The 19,332-nt window shown below is 37.8% G+C and overlaps 1 protein-coding gene across 1 annotated transcript; it reads right to left on the bottom strand.

The window, feature by feature from the left end:
* Nucleotides 1-13,362: 13,362 nt before the first annotated feature.
* LOC103600144 (zinc finger protein 345-like) lies at nucleotides 13,363-18,929 on the bottom strand. The gene is given in 6 exon segments (XM_008584374.1): nucleotides 13,363-14,096; nucleotides 14,098-15,540; nucleotides 15,931-16,088; nucleotides 16,500-16,990; nucleotides 18,416-18,508; nucleotides 18,749-18,929. Coding segments are annotated over 6 exon segments (2,463 nt in total). The 5' UTR covers nucleotides 18,783-18,929; the 3' UTR covers nucleotides 13,363-13,852.
* Nucleotides 18,930-19,332: the final 403 nt, after the last annotated feature.

Here is a 19,332-nt window from a genome sequence, read left to right as displayed (position 1 = left end):
TAAAGCCACTTGTTTATTTACGGATAACCCATAAAGCACTAACTCGTTGTTCCATGAATCATAATCCATTTGTGGTGCCATAGCCCTCACTATCTTATTATGTTCCACATGCCCTGTTTTTCAAATACCATAGTTGAATTATCCATCTTCTTAACATTGATACAACGGGGATCAAGCTTCAATCTGAGTTCTAGGGGGACATTCGAACTACACAAAGATATAAATTTATATTCTGCTGAAAACACAGTGTCCTCAAGTCCAGACAGGCTGGACACTTCTGAGGACATCACTACATTCCTCCTACTGTAATGGATCCTGGACAAGTGTATTTTTCTTTAAAAAAATTTTTTTTATTTTGTTGTGTTTTGGTTTGCTTACACTCAAATGGGAGGTGGGTCACTCCCATTTGTATTTAAGTCCTAAATTGACTGAATTTTTCAGGCCTTCCTCTTACCTGCTTTTTTTCTCACTGAAGTACTTGAAGATACTTTTACATACATGTGATAATGTCTGACACTATAGTAGCTTTCCACTCCTTTTAATATATTGTGAAGCAAATCTTTTCTTTTCCATTATCACTTTTACATTGATTCTTATTTTTATTTAGAAATCAGTGTCAACTTCCTTTCCACATCCACAAATGCCTACCGGAATCTGATTGGATTTACATTCAGCTGAACTCTTAGGGGGTATCCACTTCATCTAGATTGTGTGGGCCATTCCTAGGACACCAGGTTAGAAATGCAGTGATGGGTGTACAGTGTGATGTTTCCATACATTATACATTGTGGAGTGAGCAGATCAGACTCATTAACATATCTATCACCTCTCATACTCATCATTTTTGATGTAAGACATTTAAAATAGACTTTACAAAACAACTTTGAAATATTCAACACATTAATTTTTATGATGTATATTCACTATGTTGTGCAATATATCATCAAAAGTATTTTGTCTTGCCTAACTCAAAGTTTGTACACTTTGACCAACATGTTCCCTTTTCCCATCAACTCTCATCCCGCCACTCAGCCTCTGGTAATCTTCTATTCTATACTTCTATTGTGGTTTGATTATGTTCTTTTCAAAAATATCTATTAGGGACTATTGGCAATTTTAAACAAGGTATTCCTTTCACTGAGTTGTTTGAATCTCTTATATATTTTGAATATTTTGACCTTATAAAATGTATGACTTGCAAATAGTTTCTCTGAACCTGTGTTTTCTCTTTTGATTGTTTTGTTTGTTCACTTTGCTATGCAAAAAATTCTCAGATGTATGCAATCCCATTGGTCTATGTTTGCTTTAGTTGTCTGTCCTTTGGGAGTGATATCTAAAACATCATTGCTCAGACCGATATCATGGAAAACTCCCACAAGATTTCTTCTAGGAAAACAATTTGCTGTCTGTGGTCTTTTGCAATTCCATACATATTTAAAATTTTTTTTATACTTGTGCAAAGAATGACACTGGGGCCAGCCTGTGGCTCATGTGGGAGACTGTGGTGCTGATAACACCAAGGCCATTGGTTCAGATCTCTACATAGGGAAAGCCAGTTGGCTCACTTGGTAGAGCATGATGCTGACAACACCAAGTCAAGGGTTAAGATCTCCTTACCAATCATCTTTTTAAAAAAAAGACACTGAAAATTTGATTCGCATTTTATTGAATATGAAGACGGCTTTGTTTAATAACATTAAACATTCTAATCCATGAACATGTGATCTCTTTAAAATTTTTTCATCAATGCTTTATAATTTTCAATGTATACATTTTTCACATTCTTCACTTAATTCACTTCAAATTTTCTTATGTGGAAAAGGATGAACACAATCCTTTCTAATTAGGATTGTGTTATTTCTGCTTCAGACAACTGTTCGTGTATAAACATGATACTGGTTTTGCTATCTTGGTTTCATATTCTGCAACTACACTAAATTTGGGTTGGCCTCAAAGACATATTTTGTTTTTCGTTTTTGTGGGATTTTTTGGTGAAGTCCTTAGATTTTTCTATGTAAGAGATCATGACTTTTTTGCTTTCTATTCGTTTACCTTTCATTTTTTTTCTTGTCCAATATCTCTGGTTAAAAATTTCTTCTGGAATTTTNTAGAAATGCAGTGATGGGTGTACAGTGTGATGTTTCCATACATTATACATTGTGGAGTGAGCAGATCAGACTCATTAACATATCTATCACCTCTCATACTCATCATTTTTGATGTAAGACATTTAAAATAGACTTTACAAAACAACTTTGAAATATTCAACACATTAATTTTTATGATGTATATTCACTATGTTGTGCAATATATCATCAAAAGTATTTTGTCTTGCCTAACTCAAAGTTTGTACACTTTGACCAACATGTTCCCTTTTCCCATCAACTCTCATCCCGCCACTCAGCCTCTGGTAATCTTCTATTCTATACTTCTATTGTGGTTTGATTATGTTCTTTTCAAAAATATCTATTAGGGACTATTGGCAATTTTAAACAAGGTATTCCTTTCACTGAGTTGTTTGAATCTCTTATATATTTTGAATATTTTGACCTTATAAAATGTATGACTTGCAAATAGTTTCTCTGAACCTGTGTTTTCTCTTTTGATTGTTTTGTTTGTTCACTTTGCTATGCAAAAAATTCTCAGATGTATGCAATCCCATTGGTCTATGTTTGCTTTAGTTGTCTGTCCTTTGGGAGTGATATCTAAAACATCATTGCTCAGACCGATATCATGGAAAACTCCCACAAGATTTCTTCTAGGAAAACAATTTGCTGTCTGTGGTCTTTTGCAATTCCATACATATTTAAAATTTTTTTTATACTTGTGCAAAGAATGACACTGGGGCCAGCCTGTGGCTCATGTGGGAGACTGTGGTGCTGATAACACCAAGGCCATTGGTTCAGATCCCTACATAGGGAAAGCCAGTTGGCTCACTTGGTAGAGCATGATGCTGACAACACCAAGTCAAGGGTTAAGATCTCCTTACCAATCATCTTTTTAAAAAAAAGACACTGAAAATTTGATTCGCATTTTATTGAATATGAAGACGGCTTTGTTTAATAACATTAAACATTCTAATCCATGAACATGTGATCTCTTTAAAATTTTTTCATCAATGCTTTATAATTTTCAATGTATACATTTTTCACATTCTTCACTTAATTCACTTCAAATTTTCTTATGTGGAAAAGGATGAACACAATCCTTTCTAATTAGGATTGTGTTATTTCTGCTTCAGACAACTGTTCGTGTATAAACATGATACTGGTTTTGCTATCTTGGTTTCATATTCTGCAACTACACTAAATTTGGGTTGGCCTCAAAGACATATTTTGTTTTTCGTTTTTGTGGGATTTTTTGGTGAAGTCCTTAGATTTTTCTATGTAAGAGATCATGACTTTTTTGCTTTCTATTCGCTATCTTGGTTTCGTATTCTGCAACTACACTAAATTTGGGTTGGCCTCAAAGCCGTATTTTCTTTTTGGATTTTATGGGATTTTTTGGTGGAGTCCTTAGATTTTTCTATGAAAAAGATCATGAATTTTTTGCTTTCTATTTGTTTACCTTTCATTTTTTTTCTTGTCCAATATCTCTGGTTAAAAATTTCTTCTGGAATTTTACTGGCTGGCTGGAAAGGTTTCAACTTTTCACTGCTTAGGATGGTCCTAGGTTTGGGCTTGTCATGTATGGCATTTATTGTGTTAATGTACATTCTGTCAACCTAGATAAAATACAGTAGAGAAAAATACCTTCAAATACATCGAGTTTCCTTGTGAATGTAAAATTAAATTAAAATCTGGAACGCATACTATGGCAAGCCGCAAAGGCATTCAGTAAGAGCAGGGTAAGAAAGAGCTTTTATTGGCATAATGGGAAAAGTTCACATAAGACAGAGGTCATTGGTTTTGGAGGCTCAGAGTCAGATTTGTCATAGGTTCATTGCTTGAGATGCCATTACTGGACAGTTTCTTTTTGGAGCATCTTAACTGAATTACTGCAATGGCAAACAATATCTAAGGATAAACTTCACTACAGAAATGTACTTTTGTATAAATCAGGAGATGCATTAAAAAGTGAAGGTTTTTAATGGGTTTTTAGAAGATCCCTGGAAACAATTCTTACCTCAGACAAGCAAGCATGAGTCCTCCTCTTGTGACTTTCCTGGCTCTTTTTTTTCTCTGGACCTTACAGAGATTGATTTTATGAAATTTTACATTTCCCACTTTTGTTCAAGATCTTTCTTTGAAAATGTCAATGATAAATTAGAGAACCGTCAGACTTTATGTGTCCCTTGATGCTAGGATGGACATGTTCCAGTCACTGGATCTGATCTCATATCAGGGGGAGGTAATGAAGAAGTGGAAGTCAGTGTCCTGACAGTTTTAATTACATTTGACCAACAAGGAAGCCAGAAATAGGTGTTTTTTGCGTGGGTTATTTGGGTGTTATCTTTAAATTTGATTTATTTGTTTTGTAGTACTGGTTTTTATTTCAGAGCACTCACTGGGCAAACATTATTTTGTCAGTAGTTGCATTTTTGCAGAGCTTTAATAGTTAACAAGCACATAGTCTAAAAAGGAAAGTATAAAGGAAAGATGTCAAGATATACTTGTTCCCCAATGTTCATCACAGCACTCTTTACAATAGCCAAGAGTTGGAACCAGCCCAAATGTCCATCATCGGATGAGTGGATACGGAAACTGTGGTATATCTACACAATGGAATACTACTCAGCTATAAAAACGAATGAAATACTGCCATTTGCAACAACATGGATGGACCTTGAGAGAATTATATTAAGTGAAACGAGTCAGGTACAGAAAGAGAAATACCACATGTTCTCACTTATTGGTGGGAGCTAAAAAATAATAAATAAATTCACACACACACACACACACACACACACACACACACTGGGGGAAGTGGGGGGGAGAAGATATAACAATTACAATTCCTTGAAGTTGATAGGACAAGCAAACAGAAAGGACATTGTTGGGTGGGAGGGAGCAGAGGGAGGAGGGAGGGAGGTTTTGGTAAGGGGCAACAATAATGAACCACAATGTATATCGACAAAATAAAATTTAAAAAACAAAAAGATGTCAGTTATGTGAACATTCTCGGTTGCATGATGGTTTTAAGCCATGAACCTACAGTAAAAGACATGCAATTAAATAGATCAAATGACAGTGGAGAATAAGGTGAAGCTTATGGTAGCCATGTGGCTTTTTCTATTCATTTGTACAACTGAGTCTCAACTTCCTCAGAGGAATTTATTTAGGTACATCTTGCAGTATTAGCAATAATGAAGTCATCACCTTCCTCAGTTAATAATCAAGAACAATTCTATCATCTGAGAATACCAAAACTAGAAGTGTTAATATGCTGTTGGGCAGCATCAGCCTTTGCAGTGGAGCCTGCAAAGATTCCGATGATAGCAGATAAGATTTCTTATTGTTTCTTCATTAGTGGCTACAACATACTTTGTTCGAGACCTGCCAAAGAAGCAAATTCAAAATTCCATGACTCACCAGGAAAGTCATGCTTGATGCTTTGTTGTAGTGAAAGGGAACTAGCCCAATAATTATTCCAATGTTTGCTTTTAGATCTATTATGTATTGATAATAGAGGAATCCAATATTCCCATCCATATTGGCTGTTGGGCCCATTTTTAGGAGCAAACATTATCTGTGAGCCACATGGTGCCTATGGGTGGAGGATGAAGACGGCGCCCATGGGAAGTAGGGGAGGCATAACCCAAGATAGCTCTAAAGGGTTTCTATTGGTCTTCCAGTATTTCTGCACTCGTGAACCCTGCGTGATTGCTATGCTCAACATGTTAGTACAAAATGCAGGCCCACGTGATCCTTTAATTGATTGGTGAGGTCACGGAGAGTCCCTACTTGCCTGCTTATGTAAATTACAGTGTAACGGCAATAAAGTGGAACTGCCCTGACAAAAACCCTGCCGTGTCTGAGTGTCTCTTTCACGGGGCTGGGTTGGCGGGCAGCAGGCTCACTTTTCCCCGAGATCCCTTGGTCCCATCACCGGGGGTAATCCTGTCGGCTCCTTCTCCTTCGGGGTCTGAGGGAGGACCCCAGGCGCGCCCCTGCAATTGGCCTATTTTTCAGCTGTTTAAACATCTGGAAGCCCATATTGAGATATCCCACCTGCAAGAGTAAAGGTAGCTGATAGAAGCACAGACAATTCTTTCATCTGTGAATTATTACATGTAAAGGAAATAAATGAGTACGTTATTTTACTGCATATTGCTAATGAGTCCTAAATTTGGGATTGGTTTCAGTAACATTTAACACACACACACACACACACACATTAGGGAGAACAAGGAATGATTTTTTATTTTTATAAAGATGATGGGTAAGGGCATCTTAACCCTTGCCTTGGTGTTGTCAGCACCATGCCCTCCCAAGTGAGCTAGCCGGCCATACCTATATAGGGATCTGAACCCGTGGCCTTGGTGTTATCGGCACCACACTATCCCAAGTGAACCATGGGTCGGCCCCTAGAACAAGAAATGTTTTAAGAAGACTGACCCATTGCACATTGCTACCGTCCAACTTGGGAACTACTATTTTGAGTAGGTAAGACAGGGGATGGGAGTTGAAAGTAGATGACAAAATTTAACCCTACTGGCAGGTCCACTTATATAATCTATACAGGTGGTGGAACGTGGAATTTGGTGTATAAACAAGCACATCCAGGTAGTCTTCTCTGTAGCATTCATGAAAGTGGGAGGAGTAGTTAAGTTTCAGATGGCAGCAGCTCAGGAGACATGAGGTCATGGTAGGAGGATGGATCTTATCTTTCCTCACCTGCACCTTTCTGTACATTGATGCTGGTGGAGGCAATGGTGAAGGCCTTGAAGATGCAGCTGTACTCCCTGAGTCAGACAGGGGACCATCCATCACTTAGGGGATCTTATGTCATAGCCCGGAGGCAGCAACCATGGGGTAAGATGCATAATTATACATGGAAAGGGTAGAATGAGAAAAAGGTGCTTATCTGTTATCACAGAACCACAGGCAGCTATTGCAAGAGAACAAGAAGGCCAAGGAGCTTCTGGAGTCTACTGCCCTGCATCACCAACAGATGCAGCTGTAGTGGCAGAAGTGGGCATGGAGACCCGGTGGCACCCAACAAAGGTAGTGGAGGGGTTCTCTCCTCTCCTGTTCACCTGTCTCTGTGTCTGTTAACTACATCTTGTCTCTCCTCAACCCTTCTCCAATTTTTTCCCCATTGCACCTTCCTGTGCCACCCCTTTAATCCAGGTGAAGGAAGAGCTGACAAGTACGGTGTGCAGGATCCTGCCCAAGCCCCAACCATTCAAGAAGTTGATCCAAGAAAGGTGAAAAGTTTTCTAATCCAGTCAAAGAGAGCAAAAGCAGCACCTAAATGTGGCTAGAGGAAGGAGGGCAAGAAGGGCCCCAGGAGTCCTAAGAGAAGGGTCTGCAAGTAAGGACACTCCTGCAGTGGACACAGCCAAGGAAAAGGCACAAAGGCACATTGGCGATTGGGTGGAGAGAGCTTAGTATGGGTGCAGAGATAGTGGAGACCCCCTACCCCAGATCCTGGCTTCTTAAAGAGAGGTCCCAAGGTCCTAGAAGACCTTGAGGAGAATGACCCACAGCCACTCACTGTACATAGCATGATGCCCTTCCAGGCCAGGAGGACACACCTCACCATGAACTTACCCGAGGGGACTGTGGGAAATGAAGACCCTATTCTGGTACAACCCACTTCACCTAAGACTGTGCTGAGGGAGGGATGGAGGTCAGTCCAACACCAAGTCCCTGAGTCTTCATAAAGCCTTGGCCTGTCTCTGCCTTTGGCCTGAGCCAGAGTTTCTTCAACCTCTTGGGAAACTGGAATGATGATACATAGGAAGTGACAGGTGTTTGGGGCTCTCAAGGTAGAGAGATGAGGACTGAGGCCCTCTCTGTCTGGGCCTAGAGTTTCTGGACCCCACCAGACTCTCACAAATAAGAAGAAAAGAGGTCAATGTTCTGGGATCAAAAGCAAACCAATTTCATGCTCTAATTCCCACTGGTTCACTGAAGAAAATGAAATATCATTTGAGGATGTGTGTAGTTTGTTCTCTTATAGACATTAGATATATAACTGACTTCTGGAAAGGAATATGCCTAATACATTCAGTCTGCAGGAAGTCAATCACCCTGGTCTTAAATTGTGTACACCTCATGCAAGTTTCAAATCCACCAATATGCATTAACCCAATTAAGGCCGATGACTGAAGCCAAGGTGTGAATCTCCTGGGTCCAAACACATGGACTTAAGGACAAAGAGATCCCTTCTCTTGACAAGCACCCACACCAGGTAAGCCAGCAACTTGGTGGAGTTGAAGAGAGAGACCCACCCATGCTTTCAGACTCTTGAGCATGGTTTCCACAAAATTATGGAAGAATGAGGCATAGTCAAAAAGTTTTGCAGCCAGTCTGAGGCCTCAAGCAACAAAACTAAATCTCAACCTCTCTTTTTTTAAAATACGATATGGTGTAACCACACCGGTGTTATAGGTGAAATCTTGACAGATGATCAAAATAATTTTACATTCAGTTGAAAGTAGAGAATACTCTGAAAAACAGTACAGATATCACATGCAAAAACTTCAATTTAGCTAATGTTGTGATTAGAAGAAATTTATAGGATCAAACTGAAAAGATTCTGCACAGAAAATGAAAAATTATCCAACTGAGGAGACAACCTACAGATTGAGAAAATATTGTCAAGCCTAACATCTGACAAAGGCTAAATCTAAAGCATAAAAAGGACTCAAAGTACTCAATAATAATAATAAATAACCCTACTCAAAAAGTGGGCAAAAATCTGAATAGACATTCCTCCAAAAAAGACTTGAAATGACCAACAGATGTATGAAAACATTGTCAACATCACTAATCCACAGAAAAATGCAATTTAAAACTACAAAGAGATCACATCAAACCTGTTAGAACAGGTATTATAAAAAAGATAAAAGATAACTGCTCATGGTGGGAATACAACACTAGGTGGAAATGTAAATTAGAACACCACTTTCAAAAGTAGCATAAAGTTTTCACAAACAGCTATAAATAAAACTACCAAATGGTCCACCAGTCCCATTTCTGGGTATATGTCCAAAGGAACTGACATCAGTATGAGAAAGAGATGTCAGCACTCCCATGTTTATTGCACCATTATTCACAGCAGTCAAGAAATCTAAAGTACAAAGGTCCTCATCAATGAATAAATGGACAAAATAAATGTTTACATAGAAAATAAAATTCTACTCAGCCTTTAAAGAGGGGTAAAAATTGTCAATTATGACAACAAAGATGAATCTAGAGTGCAACATGTTAAGTAAAATGAGGTGGGCACAGAAAGACAAATACCACTTAATTGTTCTTGTATGTGTACTATTAAAAGGTCAAACTAATAGAAAGCGAAGAGTGAAGTTTACTGAAACTGAGGGTTAGGATGGCATCAAAGATCAATGGGGACATGTTGGTCAAAGAGTACAAAGGTTCTATTCAGCAGGAGGAATAATTTCTGATTATCACACAGCATGGTGAATATAGTTCATAGTAATATATCAAAGTTGCTTACAGTGGATTTTAAATATTCTCACCACAAAGAAATGTTACAGGTAATGAATATGCAAATAATTTCACAATGTATACATGTGTTGAAACATCAAATTGTACCCCATAAGCATATACCATTATAATATGTCAAATAAAGCAAATTAAAAATTTTAAAAAGAATTGTCCAATAGTATTTTTTTTAAAAAAAGGACAAAAAAATGCCCCCAAAATACTATATACTGAGCACAAGAGAAACATGTTAAATTCAAAAACACCAACAGGTTGAAAGTTGGTGGATGGGAAAATATATACAACATAAACAGAAAAATAACACAGATAGACCGACTGACCACACTAATATAAAAAAAATAAATAAAACAAAAATGTTACTGGGAATAAAGAGGGTGATTTTATGACAAAAGTGTCAGCTATGAGGACACCATAATAATTATAGGTAGACATGCACCAAACAAATAAGCCCAACATCAAATAAAAGAGAAATTAAGGGAGAGACAGACAGTTCTATATATTCAGCAATGCCAAGTGCAACTTTTGACTATCTACTCAAAAGTTTCATTTTAACTTTTGCAACTAGGCAAAAGACTGATAAGAGTATAGAAGTCTTGGACAACATCATAAAACAACTTGATTTTACACATATGTATATGGAGAACACACCACCACCAAGAGGATACTAAATCTATTCAGTGCCCATGGAATATACTCCAGAAAAGACCATTTATAAGGCAACAAACTATCCTCAATATATTTGAGGATTCAAATCATAAGATGTATATTTTCTGACCACACTAAATTTAACATGAAAACGATTAGCTGAATATTCCAGTAGTTCACAATTATGTGGAAGCTAAACAACAAACACCCAAACAGCCAGTGTCATAAAATGACAGTAAAATTTGACATTGAAAACAGTAACACAACATACCATAAGTAAAAAAAAGGGTTAGAATAAACTTTACAGCTGTCCATGTCTATATTTTAGACAAGAATGATCTGAAATCAAAAATAACCTTCCAACTAAAAAAGTAGATAAAGTTGGAAAATTAAACCCCAAAAACAAAAAGAAGAAAATAACGATTAGAGTGAAAAATGATAAATGATGGTGCTGTACTCTCTGCCAATTTTTTCTTTTTTGTCTTTTTCGTGACCGGTAAGGGGATCGCAACCCTTGGTGTGGTGTCACCATCACCGCGCTCAGCCAGTGAGCGCACCAGCCATTCCTATATAGGATCCGAACCCACGGTGGGAGCGTCGCTGTGCTCCCAGCGCCACACTCTCCCGAGTGCGCCACGGGGCGGGCCCTCTCTGTGAACTTTTAAAAGAGATTTGGGGACACAATGGTGGCAGGTGGAAACAACCTGCCTGTTCAAAAGGACCCCACAAACCCTGCCTGCAGCCACACCAAGGCTCTGAGGGCAGATAGGTAGTCACCAAAGATTCTAGAAGATTCCTTAAGTGAAAACAGGCTCTGGGGCAATCTCTAGGTCTGGAGGCCTATACACAAACAGAGCCATGTAAAGGCAATACACAAGTGGAGTCAGGATTCACCTGCTAGTGGCAAGGTACAAAATAGCACTCCATCACTTCAAATAGAAACATAAGAAATTTCTCAGGTACAGTGCATGTGGTACACACTCATATCTGTGATTTGGCCCTATTTACAAATATGAGGAACAGGGAAAAAGGACAAATATCCCTTCCAGATACTGCTTTTCCCTGAGTAGAATAAGATAAATATTATTGCTTACAGCTGTTTAAATATGTTCAGACAAGTTATTTACTATTTTGTACATTCCCATGGAAATGTTTCTATTCAACCCACTGACTGGTACTGTGTTAACTTCAAACATTAGAAAAAGTTACCTTTACTTGATAGTTTTGTAATACTGGTCATACAAATTTACCTGCAATACGATAGTAGAAAAAAGACCTATGTAGTGCTGTACTTTAGACTTAATATATGTAAAAATATATACAAAAGTTAGAGTGGCATTTAAGGTCAAAAATCCTGAAGGAAGTCAAACCAAACTATTTATTATACTAAGTGTACATATTTCATATGCAGAGTTATGCTGGGTTCCGTTAAGATAAATTGTTAATGAAGAACACACTTATGAACAAATGTTGCATACATGAGCAAATTTTTGGTGCACTGTAGGCTGTTTAGCGACATCTGTGCCTTCTTTCCACTAGATGGGGTAGTGCTTCATAACCTTCAGTTATGACAACCAAAAATGTGTAAGCCAAATATCCCCTGGGAGACAGTATCACAATCATATTTAAATATTGGTATACACTCAAAACGTTAAAAATAGGTTTGATACTAATTTTATTTCTATTTCAAAATTTACATTCATTACATAAAATTGAGTTTTCATTTCAAATTCTGACAAAAAACACGTTGAACGTTTTCTTGAAAGCTTTGACACATTAAAGATTAGATGGATATTTAACTTTGCCTTAACTATTCAATGAGGTGTCCCTGCCTGATACGATGTCCCATATTTATTGCATTGATTCTCCCCATAATTTGATTTTCCCATGTACTGATTTGGTTATAAAAGGTGACAACACAGGATTCTCTTCCCATATACAAGGACTGGTAACTGCTCAGAAAGTTTGTAAAGTCAATTAGCTGCAGTGGGCTGGTTGTTTTGTAATACAAACAAAGCACACATAGAATGGCTCAACGAAGAAAGAATTTCTTATATAATGTATAAATGGAGGTTTGGGGATAGAGCTGGGAATATCTCTGGTTTCTTCAATTCCTTCTATTTTAAGTTAGGGTGGATTTGTCCCACCTGTGGACCCCAGCTCCACCCAGGAGTCATCTTCATTCAGTCCCAGGGAACATGAGAAATCAGGAAAAACTGCATGGCATTTTCTTTCATTGCCGGGCCTGGAAGTAATGTTCATCAATTATATCTATGTTCCACTGAACGGAGCCAAATTAGATGGTCATACACCCAATCACAGAAGGCTCAAATTGCAGGCTATGTATACAAGAGAAAAGAGTGGTTGTATTTAGAAAACACATAGCCAGTCTAGCCCATGCCGAATTTCCCCACTGTGAAAATTCTCTAATGCCTGCATGATGTGACTCATTTTCTATTTTTATTTTTTCATGAGTGGCTGGTATGGGGATGATTGTAATGATGGGGGCATAACTGTGTCATGAGCACAATGCTATAAGCAACAATGCTCTAACCATAGCCGGCCTTGAGACTTTGGAGAAAAGATGTTTTCACACTCATTACAGTCCTCCTTCCAAGACTATTACACATCTGCTTAGCCAACCTACTACTTATCAAAAATCTTTAAAAATACAATTATGAAATAAATGAAACAATTCTACAAAAAAACAACACACTATAACAACTATTTACAGAGTACTCCCATTTTCCCCAACATCTTAAGTAATGTACATGGCAGGATATGAATTGATAAGACACAAACACTGCACCCTTTGAAGGGACTCAATCATCAGCAAATTTTTATATCAATAGGGAATCCTCAAAACATTCCCCAATACCTGAAAACAAGTACATATTTATAGGTCTCCTTAATGTAGGTTATCTGATGTATCTTGAGGTGTGACTTCTGGCAGAATATTTTCCCATACAAGTTATATTCACTGTGATTTTCCCCTGTGTGAATTCTTTTATGTCAATTAGGGGGAGTTCCAATAAAAGACATCATATTTTTTCCATTCATAAGGATTTTTTTCCTGTGTGCATATCCTGATGTCTTCTAAAGTGTGACTTTTTAAGTTTTCCACATTGTCCATTCATAGGGCTTCTCACCTGTATGAATTCTCTGCTGCATGCTGATGGTTGGACTTTTTCAGTTAAAGGATTTTTCCGTGTTTTTACATTCATATGGTTTTTAGTTTTACTGTGTGAGTACTCTGATGCACCAAGATGGATGACTTCTTTTTAAAGGTTTTTCCACATTTATGACATTTGTAGGCCTTCTCACCAGTTTGAATTTTCTGATGCCACCTGAGGATTGACTTTTGGTTAAAAGCTTTTCCAAATTCTTTACTTTCATAATATTTTTTGTGTTTGTGTGTACACCGATGTATCCTGAAGTATGACTTGTAGTTAAACATTCTTTACCATCCATTACATTCATAGGGTTTCCCACGTGGGTGCATTCTCTAATGCATGCTGAAGGCTGACATTTGGTTTAGAGCTTTTCAATATTCCTTAAATTCATATGGTGTCTCACTGTGTGAATTCCAATGCCTGTTGCTTAAAAGCTTTTCCACATTGCTTACATTCATATGGTTTGTCTACTGTGTGAATAATTCTCTGATGCATGCTGAGGTGTGACTTTCACAGAAAAGCTTTTCCACATTCTTTACATTCATATGGTTTCTCACCTGTGAGAACTCTCTGATGTAAGTTGAATGATACCTGTTGGTTAACAGCTTTTCCACATTGTTTACATTCATGTGGTTTCTCACCTGTGAATTCTCTGATGCACGCTGAGGTTTGACTTTCGGTTAAAAGCTTTCCCGCATTCCTTACATTCATATGGTTTCTCACCTGTGTGAGTTCTCTGGTGCATGATGAGGTTTGACGTTTGGCTAAAAGCTTTTCCACATTCTTTACATACATATGGTTTCTCACCTGTGTGAATTCTCTGATGCTTGTTGAGGGATGACTTTTGGTTAAAAGCTTTTCCACATTCTTGACATTCATATGGTTTCTCACCTGTGTGAATTCTCTGATGCCTACTGAGGATCAACTTTTTGTTAAAAGCTTTCCCACATTCTTTACATTCATATGGTTTCTCACTTGTGTGAACTCTCTGATGCATGCTGAGGTGTGACTTTAGCTTTAAAGCATTCCCACATTCCTTACATTCATATGGTTTCTCACCTGTGTGAATTCTCTGATGCATGCTGAGGGTGGACTTTCGATTAAAAGCTTTTCTACATTCTTTACATTCATATGGTTTCTCACCTGTGTGAATTCTCTGATGCATGCTGAGGGTGGACTTTCGATTAAAAGCTTTTCTACATTCTTTACATTCATATGGTTTCTCACCTGTGTGAAGTCTCTGATGCCTACTGAGGATTGACTTTTGGTTAAAAGTTTTTCCACATTCTTTACATTCATATGGTTTCTCACCTGTGTGAGTTTTCTGGTGCATGATGAGGTTTGACTTTTGGCTAAAAGCTTTTCCACATTCTTTACATTCATATGGTTTCTCACCTGTGTGAATTCTCTGATGCCTACTGAGGATCGACTTTTGGTTAAAAGTTTTTCCACATTCTTTACATTCATATGGTTTCTCACCTGTGTGAGTTTTCTGGTGCATGCTGAGGGTGGACTTTCGATTAAAAGCTTTTCTACATTCTTTACATTCATATGGTTTCTCACCTGTGTGAATTCTCTGATGCATGCTGAGGGTGGACTTTCGATTAAAAGCTTTTCCACATTCTTTACATTCATATGGTTTCTCACCTGTGTGAATTCTCTGATGCATGCTGAGGGTGGACTTTCGATTAAAAGCTTTTCCACATTCTTTACATTCATATGGTTTCTCACCTGTGTGAATTCTCTGATGCCTGCTGAGGTGTGACTTTCGTTTAAAAGCTTTTAAACATTCTTTACATTCATATGGTTTCTCACCTGTGTGAATTCTCTGATGCCTGCTGAGGTGTGACTTTCGTTTAAAAGCTTTTAAACATTCTTTACATTCATATGGTTTCTCACCTGTGTGAATTCTCTGATGCCTGCTGAGGTGTGACTTTCGTTTAAAAGCTTTTAAACATTCTTTACATTCATATGGTTTCTCACCTGTGTGAATTCTCTGATGCATGCTGAGGTGTGACTTTCGGTTAAAAGCTTTTCCACATTCTTTACATTCATACGGTTTCTCACCTGTGTGAATTCTCTCATGCCTGCTGAGATGTGACTTTTGGTTCAAAACATTTCCACCTCTTTTGCATTTATAATGATTTTTTCCCATTTGAGTACTCCAATGCATCTTGAAGTATGACTTCTTAAACGTTTTTAGACATCCATTACATGTGTAGGCCTTCTCACCTGGGTGAGTTCTTTCATGCATGCTGAAGGCTGACTTTTTGTGATAAGCTTTTCCACATTCCTTACATTCATATGGTGTCTTGCCTTTGTGAATTCTCTCATGCCTGTGGAGAGCTGACTTTTGGCTAAAAGCTTCCCCACATTCTTTACATTCCTTTGGGTACACACCTGTGTGAATTCTCTGAGTTGTCTTCAGATTTGACTTTTGGTTACATTTTCCACATTCCTTATAAATTCTTTGATACTTACTGAAGTCTGAATTCTGGTAGAAGGTTTTTCCACATCTGTTACATTCAAACGGTTTCTCAGCAATGTGAATTCTCTCATGTTTTTTGAGTTTTGACTTACAGTAGAAAATTTGACTTTCTTCACGCTCATATGGATTCTCACTTATGTGAATTCTCTGAAATAGAGTAAGGGCAGAATTATGGTAGAAAAATTTTCTACATTCATTACATTCATATGATTTTTCACTTGTGTGAACTCCCTGATGACAGTTGATAAATGCATTTTCATCAAAGTAATTGCCACACTTAATAAATCTATAGGACATTTCCTCTGTGTGAATTCTGTGATGCACAGTAAGGTCTGACTTCTGATAGAAAAACTCTTCTTCTTTATTACATGGATAAAGCTTTCTCCCTGTAGATGTTCTTTCATTTGAAGTAGCATATGATGTCCTAATGAAAGGTTTCTGACATTTGCCATATTCATCATGTTTCTCTCCTGTGTGTGTAATCTGATGTTGAGAAAGTTTAATCTTTTTATAGAACATTTTCCCACATATATCACATTGAAAAGTTTTCTTTCCTACCTGAGTTATCTCTTGGGCAATGGCAGCTGACTTATCACAGGCTTTTCCATATTCATTATATTTACAGGTGGTCTCACCCATATGCATCTTCTCATATGTAAGTATTATTGGCACTGTGTTGGAGAACTTCCCTTTTCCACTAAATTCAAAAGGTTGCCCAGTCTGAAACCTGGAATGCTGACTTAGATTCTCAGGATGTCTCTGTGACTTCCCAATTATATTATGCTTATCAGATTTCTCTCCAGCATGCATGGCATCAGTCTCTGTAAGAAGTGTACTCTGACATACATTAAACTCCTCATGGCCCACTCCTGAATAGGTTCTATTACTTATAACCAGATTTAAAATATGCTTTGAACTCAAATTAAATGATTTTCCTAAATCAACTCTCTCCTCAGTTGATCGGTTCCCATTGAGGATTACACCTTGCCACAAGTATCTACCATGACTTTCTTGGCTGCTCTTAATTAGGTCATTAACTACCAGGACATCTGAAATGACAAAAAGAAAAAAAAAACAATATCAATATTTCATTTTATACTTTTGTAAAGGTAGAGAAGCTTCTCACAATCCTAGAAATAAACAACTTTGTACAAGTCAATAATGGGTATTGGTTTCATGAGTATATAGGGTTTTTTCCTACTGACAATGTTATGTTGTATTTATTTTCAAAAATTGCATCATGTTTTTCTTTGCTTCTTTATTCACTATTTTCTTTTCTAAATCAAGATAAAATATTTGATAAGTTTTACTATCTTCCTAATTGCAGTACTGAAATACTTGGTTATCATCTTCTATTTGTTTACACTTTTTAGACTGTTTTATTTTGATAACAATAGTGGTTTTCTCCTGCTGCTCTTTTCTCATTACCTTGTTTTGAATATGGCTACCTTTTCCTTCATTAGCTACTTTCAGATGCAGGAGCAAGCCAATTTTTTATTATATATTGAGGAAAATGACTTAGGTTAAGAATTTTGCATTCACATTATTATACTTTTTACTCTTCCATAGGAAAGGGCTACAGGTATACACTTGTATTGTCTTCCCAAATTCTGAAATAAGCACTTCCACTTGATAATTCATTGCTCATCAAAGCTTTGGCATTATGCACTGGAGTTTTGAATGATGTACTCTCATAAAAATGGAGTCTCCTGTATACCTCTCATTTTCTTTGTTGTTTTAAAATGATTTTTACAAAAAGAAGAGGAAAATACTAACTTCAACATCCACTTCAAAACAGCAATCTTAGCTTCTCAACTTGAAACCTATGGTTCACTTGGCACTAGCATCGAGTCTCCTAGTTCCTCTCTAAAATACAGAATTATCTTTTTCCATGCCCCTATGCTAGGTCCTCCTCAGTTACAGAATTTCTGATATGGTGGTATACAGGGCTCACAGGTGAAACTTTTTTTCCTAAGTGATACCCTGCACTACTTTGGGATTCTGCCAAGAATCTGCACCTGAAACAAGGGCCTCACCACATGCAGCCCCTTGACCTTGGAATGCCCAAGGTCCAGAGCAGAACTGTAAAAGATACTTTGTTTCTTTATAAATTACCGAGTGTCAGATAGTCGGTTTTAAGCAACACAAAAGGATAGAGTCTGAAAAACCATATCTATGAGAGTGAGGACACAAAGGCAACTGGCAATATTGAAAAAGTGACCAGCAAAAATAAATGTCAAATGTGAGAAACGTAGGGGTTATAATTTAAGAAAATATATTTTAAAAATTGCGCACTAAAATATGGAGATATGTATACGTGAGTCCATCTAAAAGATTATATATGTATTTGATGCATGGAGATGAGCCAGCCTCAGCTCAGGGATCTGGGGAAAAATTGCTAGAAACAGCTGAACACAGCCAAGATCTGCTGGGTTTTACTTTTCCTGGCCTCTGCACAGGATGTGCTTACTAACCTGGGAGGCTCTGGTTTGGGTGTTCTTCTATCATCCGTGGCTCTGCTCCTTTCTCCAACCTGAGGATCACTTCAGGTTCACTAATGCAGTACCCTGTTAAGAGGAAGTAACACAGGACTTTATAAAACTGCAAAGTGAGATCCTTAGAACAATGACAAGAGCTCAGCTACAGAAAGTATGCAATAAAGAGGCCAACTGAGTCTTTTCTGAGATAAGGATGACATGTTTTTCATGAAATATACTCTTACCAAATAGTGTAAAACCTTATAAATTGTTCCTATATTAATTTAAAAAACCTGTGCCTCCTGAATGTTACTGAAGAGTTTTGCTCACCCAATGACACCAGGCTGCTGTAGGTCTCAAGCATCACATCCTTGTACAAAGTCCTCTGAGCATCATTCAAGTCCTGCCACTCCTCCCAGGTGAAGTCCACAGCCACATCCTCAAATGACACCAATTCCTGTAATGGCACATTGATCTCAATTCAAGCCACCAGCCCTGGGTCACAAAACAGGAATCTCAGAGTTCACACTTCTGTGTGTGTGTGTGCGTGTGCGTGTGTGTGTCTTATGTGTTAAACAAGATGCTTCTTTTTGGTACTCCATATGGTGGAGAAAAAAAAAAACAGCAGGAATATCCTGTTACTGTAATAATATAATTACTAAATATATGATTCCAAATCTTACCTTATAACTAATGACCATCCCTGTGGCTAGTGGCAAAAGTATGAATAAAATGCTTCTCCAAGGAGTTTATAATCAGGTATGAAGACATAAGTGTAAATTTATAACTGAATGGGGCCGGCCCGGTGGCGCACTGGATAGTGCGCCGCTTGGGAAGTGCGGCGGCGCTCCCGCCCGAGGGTTCGGATCCCACATACAGACCGGTTCCCGCTCACTGGCTGAGCGAGGCGCGGG

Source organism: Galeopterus variegatus, unplaced genomic scaffold, assembly GCF_000696425.1.
Source record: "Galeopterus variegatus unplaced genomic scaffold, G_variegatus-3.0.2 Scaffold3250, whole genome shotgun sequence".
Classification (NCBI taxonomy): Eukaryota; Metazoa; Chordata; class Mammalia; order Dermoptera; family Cynocephalidae; genus Galeopterus; species Galeopterus variegatus.
The sequence above is the reverse complement of the archived record's forward strand: the minus strand, read 5'-3'. Positions and strand labels throughout refer to the sequence as shown.